Here is a 21,914-nt window from a genome sequence, read left to right as displayed (position 1 = left end):
GTATATATCCACTTAGATCACTTTAAAAATTAACGGCTTTTTTGCCAAAGTGGTAAGGAGCATGCGCAAATGCGTGCAATGTACTATTTTGTTGAGATCGTGGCTTGAATGCACCCAAAGACAACGAGTAAAATGAGCAAGCGCACTTTGACTCAAGGGAGAGCTACATATGCTGCTGCTGCGCCGACAATGAACAAGAATAACGCCAAGCTAACGTACGCCACCAATAGATGCAGAGCCAATAAACATCGTCTCTTTTACAAAATACAAAATAGCTACCGCTGTAGTAATTGCTACAGCGCGCCCGCTTTATTCGTAACAGTCGCGAATTCAATTCAAATGAAAATCAGTTGTGCTCGCTGCTCATGGCTCTGTTGCGTTTTACAGACATAGCAAAAGCAAAGAAGGTATAAAAAGGTTTGTACTCCCGTTAAGCGGTTCAAACGCTCATGAGACAGCTGCGCAAGTGCAAGTGAAAGATAAACCGGTCAACATAAACGAAACGAAAATAAAACAACAAAAATATTGAAACGAAATATAACGTGGAGATAACGAAAAAGATAATCAACAAAAATAAAAAAACAAATTCTCCAAACTCTAAGTGGACAAGTGAAGTGGTGCGAATTATTTTCAGTTCATTAAGAACCCAATGAGTAGGACATTGAGTGAATTTTAAAAATTACAAATTCCCATAAACATTGTGATAAAACAAAATAACAATCAATCAATTAGCATAGCTTCCTTGAAAGTGTTATTGAAACGAAACGCAACCCACTAGCTAGAGCAGACAACGTCGAAAGGAATAAAACGTGATCGAACGATAATCGTTGGTGGCAGCAGCTACACAAAACGCAGAGACCTCCTTCAGCATGGATCTAAAGAAGGTGAATACAAATGTTCATTGAAAAAAGTTCAATTGCAACTTAATTGCAAAGTGCAGTGTAATTTTTCAATCACCCTGACAACAAAAAAGGCGGAGGACGGACATACTTATGTAGTGACTCAAACGCACTAGAATCTGCATGCAGTGCATATTCTTTTTCCAATTTTTATCCATTGACGGCCACTTGCCGCTGTATTCAATGAATGATTAAAAGAAGGAGAATTCACTGCTTGTTAATGGATAAGTAATGATTTTATCAAAGAAGATTTATCGTCTATCAATTTGGAATACCAATAGCAATGCAAATTGAATGAATGAAAACAACAACAAGAAAATTCCAAATTACCAAATTCCACTTGTTATTAAATTTCAACATTTAAACATTTTTTTGGAAAACTTTGTTTTGACTAAATTTCCTACAAAGTCAAATTTTGCCAAAAAAAATTGTTTTACATACATCGAATTAAAATTTGAATTTGATAAATACTTTGAGAATATTAATTTGTCAAAGTTCACCAAAAAGTTAAGATGTTGCTAAAAACATCGACTGCAGAAGAAGACATACACAATTCATTTTTTATATCCACCACCAAAGGATGGAGGATATATGTACTAATCTTATCACTCCGTTTCTAACACTTCGAAATATTAATCTGCGATACTATACAGGAAAACTGCACAATTACGTCTTATTGATATAGAATGTTGTGGACTGCAAGAGCCATATTGGTTCATATAAGGGATGCAAATGCAACTTTCCCATAAAAATTTCACTAAGAAACTGGGGCAAACTTCTCAAATATCACTGAGTGCTGTTCGATTTAAATTTCTTTCTCTAAAATGTCTTTTTTCTGATGTTCTCGACAGGATTCGAACCCAGGTCTTTCAGCGTCATATCCCGACATGCTAACCTAAGCGCTACTGTGGCCTCTTCATATAAGAAAAGGTACCGTATAAATCGATCACACTACTAGAATTCTCCAGGCTACAGAAGTAAAATTTTTTAAGATTTTAGGCGCTAAACACAACAAGGCATGTATAACCGATAGGTTAACAAAAGAACTATTGAATACGGTATCTTTGAAGCGAAAAGATTCAAAACTAAATTCAAATATACAATAAGACCTTGTTAACGTTTTTTAGTACCTGGTAGACAAATTCTGGAAAATTCTCAAGACTAACATACAGACACAAGTTTTGAAATAAAGCAAAGAATAATTTGGTAATATTGGACCTATGTGAGCGAACATTTGTTTGTACCCTTATACCAACGTAAAAATCGAAATTAGATAATAAATTTGGGGTAAGATACGTAGGGGAATGCCCTATCCTAAAACCCCCAAATGGGCAAAACCCATTGAAATTTAATAATTTGGGAGTAGAGTACAAGGGCCATAAAAACCATTCACGACAATATGTGACTTAAATGAAACGTATTTGAAAGTAGAGTAGGTGAGGTAAGGATGAAAAGTGGATGCGGATATTAATCCGCCCCATGCCACTATGGACATAAATCTAAGCCAGTAATCGGCTTGTTACGCGCTCTAAATACTAAAAAGTAACTTCGAAAAAAAACCTGTGTTACTTACTACTTAAAAAATCCTTAATTTTTTCCATATTTCGACCCTAAGTTGATTCATGTCTGGTATTGTGTCCCCATCTAACTACCGGTGTCTGTTAGCCGCGAAAGCCGGGCAATGACATAGGAAATGCTCCAACGTCTCATTATCTTCCCAGGATGCCCTACACATGCTATCACCGATTTTGCACAAAGTCGAAAGCCATACTGACCTCCTTCTTACTTCCTTTCAGTCTTTTCACTATCCGGATCTCTTCATAGGATTTTTGTCGTCCTACCGACCGTTTCCGTTCGTTCGTCGCCCACGAGCTTAACTCGGAATGCGTTGCCCCGAAAGGCTTCTTAATCATGTTTATTGACGGTAGTCCTCTGGCCTTCACTCACGCAAATCGTCTACTCTTTCATTCCCCGGGGCACAGCAGATCTTGCCATACCCAGAGAAGGCGTTAATCTCCTTCTTTCACTCCAAGATTGTTCGTGACCTTACAGTCGTTTCTTATTGCGCTGATAGCCAGTTTACTGTCCGTAAAGATGGTCACACTTGACACCCTCGCGTTAACACCACACCACCTCACGCGTTCCGTGATCGCCCGGATCTCCGCCCTCCAGACTGTATTATGGTCAAGCAGTCTAAAACAGATCTCAGTCCCTGGGTTCTCAATGTAGCCCCCAGGCCCGGGGGCCTCTAACTTTGATTCATCTGTGTCCTCTAACTTTGATCCATCTGTGTAGCATGATCTTTCAAATGGCAATACCAGGGTTCCGTCAATTCAAGATTATGTCGCCGGCAGCAGTTCCTCATATCGACTCCAAGAGTCGACTCAGGTATACAACCGGAAACCCCTTTCATTCTTTCCAGGTTTCCTATCGTCGCCTCGATTATACCGCGATGATATGACCTACTACTATCCTCTTTCCATTTTCAAATAAATATAAAAATATCGGATTCCTACTCCTGAATCTGATATGTAAAGTAATGGTAGCCAAGTGTGAACGAGATCCGATCTGGACCATACTCGGGACAGATATTTAGGGGCCTCTTACAAGTCACTGTGGGAAATTTCCGGGAAAAAATTGAGATCGATATCGGTAAGGTACCTATGGGAACGCCCTACCCCAAAACCCCTAAAAGCGACATCCCGCAAACGGTACAATATGGGACATAAATGAAAGATATTTGAGAGAAGAGGGTAGAGAGCCAACAAAACCTTCCCACACCTCAGAAAACCCAACCTCCAAAAACATATAGATCATTTGGCACAACATGGGACTTAAATCAAAAGTATAATAGACGACAGATATGAAGAAACTCCACAAACTCTAACTTTCTTGCTTATATGCGTTTCTTCCTATACCCATGAAACTTCCACTAAGGAATTGGGGCAAACTTCTCACATAACACTGAGTGCTGCCCGATTCAAATTTTAAGTTCAATGATATGAGGCCTCCTTTATATAGCCGAGTCTGAACGGTGTGCTGAAGTGCAACACCTCTTTGGGTAGAAGTTTTAACACGGGATAGAACCTCACGCGCGTAACCACCGGCGACATTTTTTTGATGTTTTCGCCAGGTTTGGAAACCAAGCGTTCAGCGTCATAGGCGGACATGCTAACCTCTTCGCTACGGTGATCTCCAGAAAGTCCCATTACTGTTCTACGAATATCCATATGACAACTCACTTTTTTGTTGCTCTATGGAGTTGTTGTCAAACTATATGTCCAGACGCTTCAAAATGTTATAGAAAATTTTTCGAAGTGGAATTTCCAGGTGCTTACAATTGTTTCTTAGAATGGTTATTTCTTTGATAAATCATTTTGCAATGAAGGATCAAAGAAAAGACATGGTGTTTTGAAAACTTTTCTGAAAAACCTTTTTTTCTCATACACAATGTGCTTATATCCATTATATATAATGTATTTGACTCCCAATTATAAAAATTGGGAGTCAAGTGGGAACGAAATACGATCTTGACCATATTCGTACGAGTATTAAGGGGCGTTATACAACTCAAAGTACAACATTTTAGCGAAAGCAGTTAAAAAAATTAGTCCAAGACCTTAAATCGAGAGATCGGTTTATACAGCTGTTGTATCTAAATATGCTCAGGTGACGACCATACTCGGCAGAGATGTCGAGGCGCCTAGTAAATCACTCTGTGTCAATTTTCTGCGAAGATGGGTAATAAATAACCGTTTTATGGCGCCAAAGCCTTAAATTTGGAGGTCGGTCCATACGGCAGCTATATTCAAATATGGTCCAATTTGGAATATACTCGGCAAGAAATTCGAAGGGTCTACTGTAACTATCCGTACTGAGATTCAGCGAAATCAGGTAATAAATGCGCAGTTTATGGGCTCACGATCTTAATTCAGCAGATCGGTCTATTGAACTATATCTTCAAGATATAGTTGAATATAACCCATCTTTGAACATAACCTGCCTATTGAAACAAGTTATATGTGCACAGTTTAACTCTATACATTAATTTTTAAAGAGCAATCCAAAATCCATCAATCAACAAAAAATCGATGACTATCTGTTCTCTTATTTTTTTGCCCATGATTGAACTTTGAGTCAGAAGTTAGAGTTCGTTTCTATATAGCGACTTAAATTTTTAATTAGCATAGTTCTTTTGAAGGTTTGCTTCTTTGGTTTAAAATTATTGCCAAAATCCTTCAATCAGGGAAACATTTTTAACTCCCTTTACTCTTTTTTGTAAAGACGCTTACGTAGAGTGCGAACTAAAGAGAATATTGCAGTTGTATTGGCCAGTGTTTATGATGACCATCAATTATCGATTCGTCGCCGTTCGCAGCATTTGGGCCTCTGTTACTCAACAACGTGGAAAATTTTGCGGAAGGATTTAGGTGTAAAGCCTTTCAAAATGCAGCTAGAGCAAGAACTGAAGCCTACCGCAACGCAGAATTTTTGCTGAATGAGCTCTTGGAAAGTTGGCCGAAGATCCACTCTTTTATCAAAAAATTGTGTTCAGTGACGAAGCTCACTTTTGACTTAATGGGAATGTAAATATGCAGAATTGTCGATTTTGGAGTGAAGATCAGCCATAAGCATTGTAAGAGCTACTAATGCGTCCATCATTGGACCGTACTTCTTCAAAGATGATGGGAATCGTAACGTAACTGTGAATGGTGAGCGCTATCGTAATATGATATCCACCTTTTTTTGCCTAAATGCAAGAGCTTGACTTGCACGACATGTGGTTTCAATAAGACGGTGCCACATGCCACACAGCACGCGTCACAATGGACTTACTGAGAGGGGAGTTCGGTGAACATTTTATTTAACATTCGGGACCGGTCAATTGGCCAACTAGATCGTGCGATTTAACGTCTTTTGACTATTTTTGTGGGGCTATGTCTATACAGACAACCCCGCTTGAATTGGCACATTGGAAGACAACATTGAAGCATTTATTCGTGAGATACCGGACGAAATGTGGGAAAGAGTATTCCAAAATTGGACTAAGCGGATGAGCCGTTTGAGGCGCAGTCACGGTCAACATTTGCATGAAATAATCTTCAAATATTAAATTATATGGACCGTACTATCGATTCAAATAAAGATTTCATGCATTTTTCTGAATTATGTGTTTTTTTAAACTTTAAAAAAATTCCCCTTTAGTTTTTTTAAATTTTCTGCGCCATGCTTGTTTCCGTACACATTGTATCCCATTATATGTCCACTCGAAGGATTCGAAACACGGAGTTTAAATTTGTAGCCACAAACTTTTCGTTTAATCTCATATTCTCTCCATAGTTATTTGGGTGTTATGTCCTCTTGAAATAGGGTCACAACGCACATATTTGTTCTTAGGCTTCGAGAACTGCCTGTAGGTGGAAGTAACGTCCGTTAACAAAGATAACACAAAGCCTAAAAAATTTAAAATTAACTTGAGTCGGACAGCACTCATTGATGATTTGCCCATTTTCCTTTATGATTTTGAGCTCACGAGGCAAAACTTCAAAATGAGGATGATATCTTTAAATTTGAGTCGCTTTAAATATTATACACAAGCTTTCACTTTGAATTTAGCTCCCAGGCTAAAGAGTTGGAGGAGGCCACCGTAGCGCAGAGGTTAGCATGTCCGCATGGGTTCGAATCCTGACGAGACCATCAGAAAAAGAGTTCAGCGGTGGTTTCCCCCCCCTAATGCTGGAAAAATTTGTGAAGTACTGTGCCATGTAAAACTTCTCTCCACAAAGTTGTCGCACTGCGGCACGCCGTTCGGACTCGGAGGCCCCTTATCATTGAGCTTAAATGATGAAAAGTTGTATATTTAGGACTTCGGCAGTATGTTGTGCTCTGTTTGGACTACCAACAACCATGCCAAGTATTCACATAATGTGTCAATAAATTAATATATGGCGATTTTTTACATGTGAAATTTTTCAGGATGGCACCAACTGTTATAAATTTTGTTTAAACGAAATCTGTGAAAGTGAAAAATGTTCAATAAATTTGCCATTTCATCATGAAGAAACTCTCAAACGAGCAATGACTACAGATCTTGAAATTTATTATCCAAATTCGTTTTATCCTAAAAAAAAAACAAAAACGAATCGGACAATAACCTGATATAGCTCCTATATAAACTTTTTCTGGACGCTATAGTCTTCAATCTTTTAGTTTTTGTCTATCAAAAAATCGTTCAGAGTTTTAAAAATTAAATCCACAATGGAGCAAATGTAAAATTCATCCCGACTGAAATAAAAGCCCTTATGTTTATTTTGCTGTAAATTCTTGCCCTTAGTATAGCCCTTAGCAAAATAAATTGACAAACAAGACACTTGGATAATCTAATGTAAAAAAACTTTATTGAAAAAATCATCATAAACCAAATGTTCAAATGTTCGCATCTCCTCAATTCCGTTACGAGTTACTTATTTCGAAACAATGTAATGTAACATAACATCCGGCGCAGCAACAAAACTTCATTCATACCCTAAACAATCAAAGATTGAACGAATGAATGTATGGATGGATGTATGAATGGATGGCCGGCCGGCCAAGATGAGAATCTAACCTAATCTTAACATGGGTGCTCTTGCGATTATCGGCAATCATACAATCAAGCAATCGGCCTACCTTAGTGATTCAATGTGATTTGAGTTGTTTACGATGATGAGCTGGAGTTTTTCAATCTCTAATCACTAATTTTTACAATCCCTAATTGCATTTAAGCACACGCATATCTCCTCCGCCTAGTGATTTAGTGGCCAGCTTCCCTGAGTGCTGCTAATGCGGCTGATTATTGGTAAGAAGAAGAAGAAAAAAAACTCACACACTTATAAAAAATGTCAGAGAGGCGAACTTGAAATTTTGTTAGAAAAATTTAGGTCAACTCTCAAGTGGCTTAAACAAGACACTTTACTTGGACATCTGTCTTCATTTGGGCGAGTGCTGGTGAGTAGTTAAGAGTTGTCTGGTTAAAACAGACATCCCATCCAAAGGAAAATGAAAGTGTCTATTTGGATGTTTAACTTGGGTAAGCTCATCATATGTTATATGGCTGTAAACCAGCAATAGTAAGTGTGCATTTTTGCGCGTCTTTTTTCCCACTCATACCACATGGAATTTTAAGATGCTTAAGTCTTTAAGTGAAACACTTTCATCATCACGAAAGTAAGATGTAATTTACACTTAATTGTCATATACAAATTGCAATTTTAAATGCGATTTGTATAAAATATTTGCATAAAATGATAATAGATCTAAGTATTAGGGTATACCGTTGGATATACCCTTACGAAGAAATACTTGGAAACATAACATTTGTTAAACACAGTGATGTTCGTAATGGTTCTTTAGCATAACTATAAACTTTTAGGAGTTTAGAAAAATTAAAAATTTCTTAAAAACATTCAGTCACGCAAAATTTAACATCTTTTGTCGAAGAGTGTTTAAATTAAGATGATAGTAAGTCACTAATTTACGTTCGAGATGATTATGAGTTGTACAGTTTATTCTCTATTCTTCTACGCCTATAATGCCAACAAACCTATTATATCCTCCATAGAACCAAACCTATGAATTTTCGTTTTAAATTTTATTTTGCGAAGGTTTAAGTTTCAAAATAAATATTTTACTTACTCACTTAGGTGGCGAATAATAGAAACAATGATTCCATTGTCTTAGCGCTCCACTCTTGCGTTTCTTACTCCACTCTTGCGCTTCTTACCATAGAATGGTGGATGGATTAAAATATTGGTCTGAGAAAAAACAAAGTATATATATGTTTGATTATCTTGACAGACCACCGTAGCGCAGAGGTTAGCATGTCCGCTTATGACGCAGAACGCCTGGGTTCGAAACCTGGCGAGACCATCGGAAAAAAAAATATCAGAGGTGGTTTTCCCCTCCTAATGCTGGCAACACTTGTGTGGTACTATGCCATGTAAAACTTCTCTCCAAAGAGGTGTCGCACTGCGGCACGCCGTTCGGACTCGGCTATAAAAAGGAGACCCCTTATCATTGAGCCTAAACTTAAATCGGACTGCACTCATTTATATGTGAGAATTTTGCCTCGTTCCTTAGTGGAATGTTCATGGGCAAAATTTACAATTTGATCGTCATGACATAGTTATTTTAAATTTTTCCAAAAATTTTTTTATTTATTCATCAATGACTATCTTGTCCCCTTCAAAGTAATACTAACTAGAGATGTGCGCGTGAGTGATTTTCCACTCACGAGAAAAAAGTTTTACTCACGCACGACTTGTTTATGTAAAGTCATGCTCACGCACGTTCACGAGACGAAAATTTTAATTACTCAGGAGGCACTTACAACTCACGACTTACGAAAAGCTCACAGGTTACGGTTAAACAATTATTTTTCCATGAAGCGAATGATAATTTTTTTTATATGCCTCTTATACAGAATTGGAACGTAGAAAATTTCATACATAAAATGTATCACCCCAGTATAACCAGTTATTTGATCTTTTAATTTTTATGCATCTGTAAACACATTCGTACGTTAAAATACCATATGATTTGGAAGCATTAAAAAATTTTTGTTTTTCGTTATTTTTTTAAACTTAAGTTGTAATTTTCTCGTGAGTTGTGATTAATGTCGTGAGCACGATTTCACTCGCTCACGCTCACGTACGAAGAATTTTAATTCAATCACGGTCACGCACGATCACGTGATTGGATTTGGATCTCACTGACGCATCACGTGACTCACGCGTGAAAGGACAACTCACGACTACCGTGCATACCTCTAATACTAACATCGTCATTCGGTTTGTTACTTATCGTAGTAATGATCTTAGACCCAACAAAGTATGCGAGTTCTGATCAAAATTTAACCGATCGTTGATCTTGACATCCTGAGCCTCTAGACGGCGCAATTCCTTTCCTATTTGGCTGAAAATTATGAAGTGTTTTGTCATGACTTACATCAACTGTTCTAGGTTAGGTTAGGTAAGAGTGGGAGTCCTTTACAGACTCACTTAGACAATTTTAAGACCATTGTGATACCACAATGACCAGACCAAAGCTTCCGATGGGAATCGAACCCACGACCCCTGCACTGGTAATCTAAGCACTTTACCAACTCGGCTACCGAGGCGCCCATTAACTGTTATAAGTATGGCCTAAATCGGTTCATATCTTGATATAGCTGCCATATAAACCGATCTCGTTTTTTGACTTCTTGAGCCTATATGGTGCGCAATTATTAGCCGATTGAAATTTTACATTAAGTCATTTGTTTCGACCACCAATAATTATGCCAAATATGGTCCAAATCGGTTCATAACTTTATTACTTCTTGAGCCCCTATAGGTCGCAGTTCTTAAACGATTTGAAATTTTGCACAATGACTTCAGATTTGGTCTCCAGCATTCAAGCCAGGTACGGTCCAAATCGGTCTTTGAAAGCAGTGACCGGTCATAACGCCCAAGGAAATAAGGCCCAATATTTCTTTGGGCGTTATGTCCGCTTTGCAGGTTGTCACAACACCCATACAGACGGACGTAATGCACTATAACAAAGATGACAGAAAGTCCAAAAAATTATGCGTTGTGAATTTTTATAAAATTATTAAAAATTGGTTTTATTATGTTTAAAACCAGAAAAGGTCATAAAGTCCAATGGGCGTTCTGACCGCTTTTTGGACTGCCACAATACCCAAATTAATTTTGGGCATTATGGCCGTAACAGTATCCAAAGTTCGGCCCGGCCCACCACCTCGGGTATATATGAAAACCATCTTTCGTCCAAATCCGGTGAAAATGTATACCTTATGCCCCATAGCAACTATATCGAAATATGTTCTGATTTGGACCAAATAGTAATAAGTACAAGTCATTGTTCTATTGTGTATCACAAAATATTGGACTTTTTAGTAGCTTTATATAAAAATAAACCGATCTTAACCATATACGAAACGCCTTTTATGGGGGCAGGATTTTAGTTCGAGATATCGGTCTATAGGGCAGGTATATCCAAATCTGGACCGATTTGGGCCAAGTTGCAGAAAAATTTCGAAAAGCCTAACACAACTTACTGTCCAAAATTTCGGCGAAATCGGATTATAAATGCGGCCCCAAAACTTTAAATCGAGATATCGGTCAATATTGCAGCTATATCCAAATCTGGACCGATTTGTGTCATATTGCAGAAGTATGTCGAGGGGCTTAACACAACTCATAGTCCCAAATTTTGGCGACATCGGACAATAAATGCGCCTTTTATAGCTCCAAAACCTCAAATCGAGAGATCGGTCTATATGGCAACTATATCAAAATCTGGACCGATCTGAGTCATATTGCAGAAGTATGGCGAAGGGTCTAACATAACTCAATGTCCCAAATGTTGACAAAATCGGACAATGATTGCGCCTTTATGGGCCAATAACCTTAAATCGAGAGATCGATCTATATGGCAACTATATCCAAATCTGGACCGATCCGGACCAAATTGAAGAAGGATGTCGAAGGGCTTAACACAACTCACTGTGCCAAAATTCAGCAAAATCGGATAATAAATGTGGATTTTATGGGCCTAAGACCCTAAATCGGCAGATCGGTCTATATGGCAGCTATATCCAAATCTGGATCGACCTGGGCTAAATTGAAGAAGGATGTCAAAGGGTCTAACATAACTCACTGTCCCAAATTTCAGCAAAATCAAATCATAAATGTGGCTTTTATGGCTAATGTGGCTAAATCGGCGGATAGGTCTATATGGGGGCTATATCAAGATATAGTCCGATATAGCTCATCTTCGAACTTAACCTGCTTATGGCACGGTCGAACTTAGCACGCTTTTACTTGTTTTTGATGAAAATATTCTCCGTATAAATATTATGTACAGTACTTCCTTGCTTAATGAGGTAACATCTTTTCAATGAAACGAATGAGATAATGAAAATCTTCAAAATTATTACGTTATCATTCTTTTGAATGGAAATTCTTTTAGAAAAAATGTTTGTTGCCCACCTAAAGAGCAGAGTCCGTGTTCTAAAGCTTTGTTGCTCGTATTTTATGTTAGGTTCTACTATGATTAACTTGCAATCGCATAAGTTCCGCTTCGAATTTATTTCAAGTTAAATTTACAAACATTTGTTTATTATTAACTCTTAGTAAAACAAGTACAAGAAATATAACAAAAAGAACAGCAAAAACGTTCTCATTTAGTCGTAAATACAAAAAGAGTTTACTGTTTAAGTTGAAAATTCTTATGTTTAGACGTATGTAGAAACATTCATACATTTGTCGCACACATAGTCGTTCAAAGTACATAAGTATAAATAATCGCACGTAATAAGACAAAAGGTTAGCAAGTTTTTTTTTTTTTGTTTTATTCAAAAAAAAAAAATTATTTTGTATTTTGCTCTAAATTGGCGTCAAACAAAGACCTGCGCTCAATCGCATTGGAGTTGATATAGAATCCGTAAAACAACTCGAGGGAGAGATAGACCGACAGACAGACACCTGGTCACACTTTACAATCACTCCCTCTTAGTATTAGAACATGAATTGGTGTGGCACCCAATTTAATTATGCCGATCACTGGTATGGTGAAGAATGTACTTATTGCAGCCAAGGGAGAAAATTATCTGAAACCATATCTAAGGCAGTAAATATTATGTAACAGAATTGGTATTTAGTAAAAGTAAATCTCATGTAAAGTGAATTAGAAAATTATCCATTGATTTTTTAAGGACCTAATTTTGGTACAATTAGATTAAAATAAATTAAGGAGACCACAGTGGCGCAAAGGTTAGCGAGTTCTCCTATGACACCGAACGTCTGGGTTCAAGTCCCGGAATAATGTTCAGTCCTGGTTATAGCCTTACTACATTTGTGGGATATCCTGCTATGTATGATTAAACTTATCTGCCACTTGGTGTCGCTCTGCGGCACCCCGTTCGGACTCGGCATAAAAAAGGAGTCCCCAAATGTGTTGTTAGTCCCCAAATGTGTTGTTAGGTCATCGTCCGATTCGGACCATAATTGAACCAGCCAATTCAAGCAAAGATGCGCCCTTTGGGGACTCAAGAAGAAAAAGAGGGAGATCGGTTTATATGGGAGAAGACGTTGCACAAAATTTCAGCTAAATCGGATAATAATTGTGACCTCTAGATGCTCAAGAAGTCAAGATCCCAGATCGGTTTATATAGCATCTATATCAGGTTATGTGCCAATTAAAGGTTATATCAGGTTATGTGCCATATTTGGCACAGTTGTTGGAAGTCATAACCAAAAACTTCTTGCAAAATTTCAGCCAAATCAGATAAGAATTGAGCCCTCTAGAGCCTGAAGAAGTCAAGACCCCAGATCGGTTTATATGACAGCTATATCAGGTTATAAACCGATTTAGACCAAACTTGGCACATTATTGGAAATCGTCCTCTAGAGGCTAAAGAAGTCAAGACCCCAGATCGGTTTATAGGGCAGCTATATCAAAACATGGACCGATATGGCCCATTTACAATCCCAACCGACCAACACTAATAAGAAATATTCGTGCAAAATTTCAAGCGGCTAGCTTTACTCCTTCAAAAGATAGCGTGCTTTCGACAGACAGACGGACGGGCATGGCTAGATCGACTTAAAATGACATGATAATCAAGAAAATATATACTTTATGGGGTCTCAGAGGAATATTTCGAGGAGTTACAAACAGAATGACGAAATTGGTATACCCCCATCCTACGGTGAAGGGTATAAAAAGGAAGACTTGATGAAAAATTATTACGATGAAAAACACTGCCCCCAACTACATCCAAAAGGGGAGACAGGAAGATGACGAGATATGAAAAATAAAAGAAATATAGGTATAGAAGGGGGAGCCAACGCCTGTTCATCACGCCACTAAGCGAGTGTTTCCCCGGAGCGTAAGCCCACACTCCGCTAATGCATGATCCATATCTACGCATGCATGACAGCGTGTTGAAGATTTCATCGCATCCCTCGTCAAACCCCTCTTATCCACGTATTAGAGGAGACTTCCCAGAGACACATCTGCAAGTTCGCCAAGATCGGAAAAGAACCATCTGCCTCGAATGAAAAGCCTATAGCCCCGTAGACCCGGGCATGAGTAAAGCAGATGTTCGATGGTCTCCTTCTCATCCTCATCAAAACATCGTCCGCGGCACTCCCAGGCGCGCGACAATATGGGCAGTCGCACAGACTCGTACACTCTTCGGTTTACTCGTAAACACTCGACTTCGGTTTGTCAGTGATGTCGAGTATCTATGAGTAAACCCCCAGTCTCGTCCCTGACTTCACCCTGAGGCCGTCAGTAAAGACCAAGGTTTCATCGAAATAAAACACAGTATCCGCCTGCCAATTCTCCGCATCGAATCCGGAACAACTAGGTATTCTGAGACCCTCCTCAGCCCATCTCCTGCGTCCATTCCCTCCAGAATGGCCGTGTGAGCATACAAAGTGCCCTCAGCCTAAACGCTTCCTTCGCGGCACAGCCCCGAATATGTACCTCAACAGGTAATAAAGTTAGTATTGGCTCCAGACCCGCCTGCGTTGCGTTAGTAAGCCATTTGATTACCACTACGGCGTTGATTTCGTTGAATTAGAGCCTTCACTAGCAGAACCATTTCAGGTGTTTTTGCAGTTTTTTTGCTACAAGTATTACTATCACGATATTCAAACGTTATGTTCACATTGAGGTGTTTGAGTTCGCTAGCAATAGCCGATTTTGAATTTCCAACCAAGTATAACGCAATCCACTATTACGCCTGAACTCCAACATGAATAACTTTATTTTTAAAAAGTCTCTGAGGGCCGCCAGAGGGTAACTTGCAAAGAATAAAATGATTTTTTTATTGTGCGAAACATAAGAAGGCTGTTTACATACATTATACGCTGAACAATTGGAATGACTGAACAATGAGATATTATGGTTAAATAGCCAATTATAAGGCAGGTAGATGAATCGTTTAACTGTTACATTTCGGGTTTTAAACATAATGGCAAATTTGGAACAAAATTAGAGAAAAACATTCTTGGGCATGTTAGTCAAAACTGCTGTAAAAGTATTGATTGTATCAAGCATAAAACATTATTCGTAGATGCTGCATAAGTAAAGAGGGATCGCAGTGGTCGCATCAGTTTTTCTAATTACCATGTTCAGATGCTTATGTGGGTACCTTAGGTCCCATTATGCCTTCGTGCGGAGAGCTTTCTCTCACAAAATGCAAATTGATCATTCTTAAACAAATAAAAAGTTGTGGCCAATTTCAACACATTTGCATTCAAAGAAACATTTGCTACCTGAACTTTAAACGTTTCAGTTACGTCCGGTTTTTGTCGTCATCTGGGTAAATTGTTAATTTTATGAAATAAATCCGGTGTAAATGCCCGAATAACAGTTGCTTATTGAATAGAAATAGTATGCAAAAAAAGTAGAAATCGTTATTTTGTACTTTTATGCGGCGTCCCAAGTATTTCAATTCAATAGATCGATCTATGAATATACACATGTATAAACATCTGCATAAACATATGAAATTGAATGAAATATCAATCAATCATTATTAGGATGTTTGAATTTTGATAAACTTTTTGTTTTGTCACCCTTAAGTTGTCAAACTATTTAAGCTTTACATGTCACTCAATCAATACAGAGCGCAATGGAAATGAACCCAACTGCCTACAATGATTTCAAAGTACCGTCGGACTATCTGTCTGCCAGCTTGTTCAGCAAAGCTTACCTTATGCTCTGATTACTGATTGGCTGGCTTGCTGGATGGCTGATTGCTTTCGCTAATAAGATTAGGCGTTTCTTTTAAGTATGATTAGAATACAATTGAAACGAACTTCCGTCCAAATGACTGGTAGTTTATAAAATTCTGAATGAAACTCTAACGCTAAAATGAAGATTGGACGATGGGACATTTATAGAAATTGTCCGTTAAAAATTATTTAATTATACAAGGGTAATAACAAGTGTAACAAAGGTAATAATTAGGGAACAAATTAAAGCATTAATAAAAATAACTCATAAAAATTGTTTCATATTTGTTCATTAAAAACTAATAAAAATGGTCCTATTCTGCATATAGACCCATTTCGATCATATGAACAAACGTACTTAACCTGTGCATTAGGGTCTCTTCAGGGTCTTAGGAAGTCGATTTGGGGGATAAAATCTATTAATGGACCTATGTAGACCGAATTCATACAAACAGAACAGGTTAAACCGATAAAAAATTAAGCATCTATAACTTAAAAAAGTGACATCAAGGTATTGGTGATGGGTAAAAAAATGTACGGACATATACAGTTATACAAAGGAAATCTGTCAAATAAACCTATTTAAAATCTACATTAACTGCCTGTTTCACTAATTTTTGTCACTGAAAATCCGTCACTACCGTTCGTCCTTGTGTCAAAACCAGCTGATGTCATAAAGGAAAAACAGGGAGTAAGTTTTGTAAATACCGGTGTTAATGTTATTTAAAGTAATAATACACCAACAAAATTAATAACTAGTTTTAATGATGTATCATAGTTGAAACTTAAATTTTTACCAATTATAAGCAAATCTAAGTTGACAATTAAAACTCTTACAGAGTTAATTTGTATTTAATTCGATGTGATGATGCACAATTATATCCAAAGCCTTCCATTTCGCACAATTCCATTATGGTTTTGTATTATGATCTGCTCTATTCATTAGGCATAAATAAAACAAAACAAAAATACTTATGGGAGTAGCTGTTTTCGCGCATTTAAATACCTACTTTGAGATGGTTACTTCTTTGTCCAGTAAATATTATCAACGTATGTTTGTTAGAAATTCTTGTAATGTTTTCTTGTACCTGGCAGTCATTTGTCTGTTGCTCTAATGATTTTTGTTCCTAAGGCGAAGCTTTAAAACTTGTCAAGTTCCCAGTTTACCATTCGCACTCGAGCAAGCTACTCAAAATACTGACTGTTCTTGGTTTAGTCAAAAAAGGACAACAATTTTGTGTGTGAGAATGTGTCTATACCAGTTACTATTTGCAATTGCAATTATTTGCAAGCCTGCTTGGGATTATTTTCTTATGTACGTAGAAAGTTATGTGCAATAGTGTGAGTAGTTTTCCAATCACTGGTCTATAAGCTCAAATACTCACCTTTTAACTCTAGTAGGAGAGACACAAGAGAATAATTACCGGTCCCTTACACGAATAATTGTTTGCAGCTATCAAAGCACTATTGCAATTAAAGAAATTTAGGTTTTACATAAAAGAAAGGCTTTTTTATGTAGGCGAAGCTACTAAAGACATTACAATAACCAAATTTAGTTATGTTCAATAATGCTACATTTACAGCTAACGTTTGATATGTTGAAAACTTTGTGGTAAAAGCATTTTCTTATTTTTTTGTTTTGTGACATCACATTTGAAATTTTTTCAGTCATCTTTTAAACTTCGTAAAATAAACATTAAAATAGTTCCTTTTTATAAAAAATAATTGTGGTGCGTTCTATTTTTGAGGATTTCTCTGCTAGCCGCCACAAATTTGTGGCGAAGTTTGAAAGATGACTGAAAAAATTTCAAATGTGATGTCACACATATTCAGTGAATCCAGGTTTTGCTGATAGAAAATAGAAAAATTACGTTACTTTGCCAATACCGCATGGTATTATTTCGTTTGCGTCATTAACAAAGATTTTAAATACCATTTGGTATCAATTCAATACCAGACAAATCAGGCTATTAAGAATTGACGGCGTCACATTTGTGTTCTTGTCATCGCGACAGAAGTATTGTTCAGGTTTCTTCTTAAAATGTTGACGCCATTTTAAAATATTTTTTGAAAAAATAAATAAAATGATTTAATGCAATTCGAGTGCGTAAAAATCTGCTCAAATAACCGAATTGGAATAGTACAAATTTTAAGGTCATTCTGCATCAAAAACATGATAGTCTCTTGTGTGGAAAACAATGCTGAGTTTCATATGAAAACAACTTCTGCTGATTAAATGCTGAATACAAAGAATTGAGGATGGTCACGGGGTAAAATTAATTTTTGTAATTATTAACATAAATAATCGAAATAAAATTAGATTAAAATTATTTACAATATTTTTTTTTTGGTTCATCTGGGGGTGGAATAATCAATAATGGTGCTAAAACCAATAACAGATTGGTATTTAAACCAATAACAGGTTGGTATTAAAACCAATACCAGTTCTGTAATATGGATAGTATCAAACGGTACTAATCATTTTATACTTTATCCATACCATCCGATATTGGACATATAATTTATTTAGCATATTTTTCAATCTCTTCAATCGTCAACTTTTTTTCATTGAGGCAATATATTACCTAAAGTTCACCTAAAGAACACGAGAGATGGGTTTACATACAGGCTACATCTATTGTATTTAGCTACAAAGATGCTACAAAGATTTGAGTTCATTTAAAAAGAAAGTTATTCGTGATTGAGTTCATGCTTTATAGCGTGATTGTGTTATAAATGGCTGGCTATTGTTGGCGAACTCAAACAACTCAAAGTGAACACAATGATTATTTATTGCATGGTAAATCGTTATAATGATGCTGGCAGCTTTATAATGATAGGCTCGAATTCAACGAAATTCACGGCAATTAAAGGACAAAGATCTGAAAATATCCCTTAAAGAGATGCAACATAGATTAAAAACCGAGCTCATGGCAAAGTCTTACAAGTTCCCAAAAGCACACTATATTACACCAAATCAAAAATTGCTGTACTTGATCCTTTTAAGCTTATGAACAGCCAACCGATATTATTTTAATCTGAAGTGATGGAGCCTGGTTCTAAGTAAATGCAACTTATTATCGAGAAAACATTCTCGAAGTTGGTTTAAACCCATGGCCAAAAACATGTTCGGCACTTCATTTCGTCCAACCCGTGGCTGTTCAATTTGCTAGATGCCAATCTGATGAACTTTTCTATTTGGGCCGTTTATTTATTTTCTGAACTTTATTTTTATTAATTTTAAAGCCCTATAAGAGCCCATTCACTTAAATTATAATAAGCACTATTCAAGCCAGTACGCGTAAAAAGCTCCATAGCTTGCAACACTTTTTTTGACCGACTCAGAGCAATAGTCAAGGCAAAAGATGGTCATATGGGACAAAAGTGAATCGATTTAGATTACTTCCAAAAATTTTTGTCATTTGAATCAATAAAAAATATTTTGACAAAAAAATATATGGTCTTTTGAATTAATAACACTTCACGTCGGCTGCCTTATTCCACGTATCAAAATTGAGGATTCTTGGGAGTAAAAGTGTAAAATCGGAGAATAGATTGATACGGATCTATTCCCAACGACCTATGCCAACAGGAAATCTCTGTGCAGAACTTCAATGGAAAGCTTTATACTGCATTTAATATATGTTCCAACTCGAAACACTATCGAAATGTTGACAGACGAAGGTCCAGATTGTGGTATTAACATAACTTGAGTGACTTAGAATGCCAAGGCCATCAATAATATTAAATATTACATACACACATATACTCAAAATAGGATTTCAGATAGATATTTCAAGGTATTATAAACGACTAAATTAGACTAACACCTATCCTATGATAGTGGTTTAAAAAAAACAAATTTAATATGCCACAAACTTTTCTCTTCGAGTTTAAAAACTAAAATTTCCATATCTACAAGCAATGATTTTTACCAGCAATAGACAAGAATTTTAGATGGAAAGCAAAATCATATTCACACCCTTTTTGTTAAGTGACTGGCCGGCTATGCCGTCTAACAGCCTTCTCAAAAGTAGTAGTAACCAAAAGGCTGTGGTCAATAGTGACCACTAAGAAAGAGCTATAAAAATAAATGTGAAGGTCCCCTGCCAGTGACTATGGATTAGCACTTTCAATGACAACTCATGAATTACGACAAGTGATTTTAGGGAGGTATATACATATCTCTTGTAAACTGCAAAAAGAATTCCATGCAAGAACACACCCAATGAGCCAACCAGCATACTTGTACTGCCATTAGACAGACATACTCGTGTGCACTGACACATGACAACACGTATGACTTGACAAACAGTTGTAAAATTGATATTCTGCCTTTTCATTTGCAGCTTTTACTATTTCTCACAATGGTGACTATAGCCCATTGCCAAGGAAAAACTCCAGGTTTACGGCGAAAACCCAAGATCTACAATGCCCTCATAACTACCGATGACAATTTGGTCCAGAGTCGTGCATATCCTGTCATACAGCCTACAATACATGAATCAGGTATAGCGCATTATCATCCCTTTGGGCCATATGGACCTTATGGAAGTTTCTATAACCCACATGTGGTGAGATTTGCCCAACCGATTGCTCCTAATTTAACTCCAAAGGAACAGGTGAGTGAAAATGTTGCATCGAATGGAATTCGAGACTAGTTAATGCTCTCCCTTTCAGTTGCCCTATCCATTGCCACCAGGCCAATTTCCACCACAACTCATGGGTCAGCCTATGGGACCGCAACCTCAGCTTTATCCTGGGTATCCCCTACCACAACCGCCCCCCACAGGACCAGCAACAGGATCTGCTGGACCAGATGAAGCACAAACTCCGCCCACGGCTTCAGCTGCTGAAGAGCAGGCTGCACCTACAGTACAACCACCCACCATGCTTATGCCTGATCCAGCCCCTCCGGCTCCAAAAGACCCAAATGCAGAGGAAAAAATGCCTTCCGAGCAATTACCGATAGCGCTAAACCAGTATGGTTTACCACCATCCCTAATACCACTAAGACAACCCTATCCTCCACCACCACCTCTTGCCTCTAGACAATCACCCTACTTGTCGCCGTATGCCTTCAATCAATTTCCACCGCTGTACTATAAAAATGTTCCCGGCTTAAGACAACAGTTCTTGCCACCTTATGGCTATCTGCCCACTGGACCACAATTTCCCTTAAGTAATACCATACCCACAGATGATGCTTATCCCTATGCCCAACCACCAGCTCAGCCGATGCCACAACCAACCCAGGCACCCACAAAAGCTCCAGTGACTCCTCCGAACATCGAACAACAACCCTCTGAACCTGCGACACAACTACCCACCGAACCCGAGCCCACATTTGAAAACATTAAAAATGGTTCAAAGAGTGAAGATAGCAATGTTCCCGATGTTCCACCTCCACCAATTCCATCTGGTGCAAAATCAAAACAACAACAGCAGCAGTCTTCTTGAATTGGTCCATGAGCTACCAACAAGTAACACAAACACTGTTTTTGTAATTAATTAGGAAAATTTATTTTCGATAAGTTATTATTTATTATTTTAAACTTTTTTTATATAATTATTTAAACTAATTGCGAATTTTAGTTCCAAAACTGGGACTTTTTTACCCAAAGGAACGAAAACTGTATTTAAGCCAATTTTAGTTTAGATTTACTTAAGGACAAACATAATCGCTTACAAAAATACCCATATGCACTACGTACACCTACACGTACACTAACTACATACATACAACAAATGGTAAAAAAAAATTAACTTTTTTTAATAAAAATCTTTTAAAAATAACAAAAGTTTCAATAATGTTTATAAATAATGCTGCCTTAAAACTGAACTGCTATGGCGCTTCAAAAATTAACCGTTTAAAAGATAAACCGTGATTCACCTCTAACTTTTATACCACTGAGGCATCCACCACCACCACCAGCTCTAGCCTTCAATCAATCACCCTACTTGTCGCCATATGGCTTCAATCAATTTCCTCCCCTCGTTAAGGTCGGCCGAATCAGATTGTTTAACTTTGACACAGGTATACGACATGCTGATACAAGTAGAGTATATCTCACAAACCAGGGAGCCAGTCTATCGGACACAACTTGTAACTCTTACTTTAGGGAGACAAAGCATTTTTTTGCCCAAAGGATTTTCGACCCAGACACCCAGACCTAACAACCTTCGACGAATGCATATCAGCGACAACCTCTTCTGGCGACACGTG

At 37.5% G+C, this 21,914-nt stretch overlaps 2 protein-coding genes across 2 annotated transcripts in view; one reads left to right on the top strand and one right to left on the bottom strand.

Annotated features, from left to right (window-relative positions):
- LOC106080610 (uncharacterized) overlaps positions 1 to 21,914 on the bottom strand; it is a 335,328-nt gene that overhangs the window by 299,227 nt on the left and 14,187 nt on the right. The gene's annotated exons all lie outside the window — the stretch shown is intronic.
- LOC106080628 (uncharacterized) lies at positions 431 to 21,485 on the top strand. The gene is made up of 3 exons (XM_013242041.2): positions 431 to 884; positions 20,038 to 20,310; positions 20,369 to 21,485. The coding sequence occupies exons 1-3, from the start codon at positions 870 to 872 to the stop codon at positions 21,146 to 21,148; spliced, it is 1,068 nt and encodes a 355-aa protein (XP_013097495.2). The 5' UTR covers positions 431 to 869; the 3' UTR covers positions 21,149 to 21,485.

Source organism: Stomoxys calcitrans, chromosome 2 (assembly GCF_963082655.1).
Source record: "Stomoxys calcitrans chromosome 2, idStoCalc2.1, whole genome shotgun sequence".
NCBI lineage: Eukaryota > Metazoa > Arthropoda > Insecta > Diptera > Muscidae > Stomoxys > Stomoxys calcitrans.
The sequence above is the reverse complement of the archived record's forward strand: the minus strand, read 5'-3'. Positions and strand labels throughout refer to the sequence as shown.

Coding starts and splice junctions, on each gene's coding strand:
- LOC106080628 (XM_013242041.2), top strand. Junction 20,311..20,368: donor ATTTAACTCCAAAGGAACAG/GTGAGTGAAAAT, acceptor TCTCCCTTTCAG/TTGCCCTATCCATTGCCACC.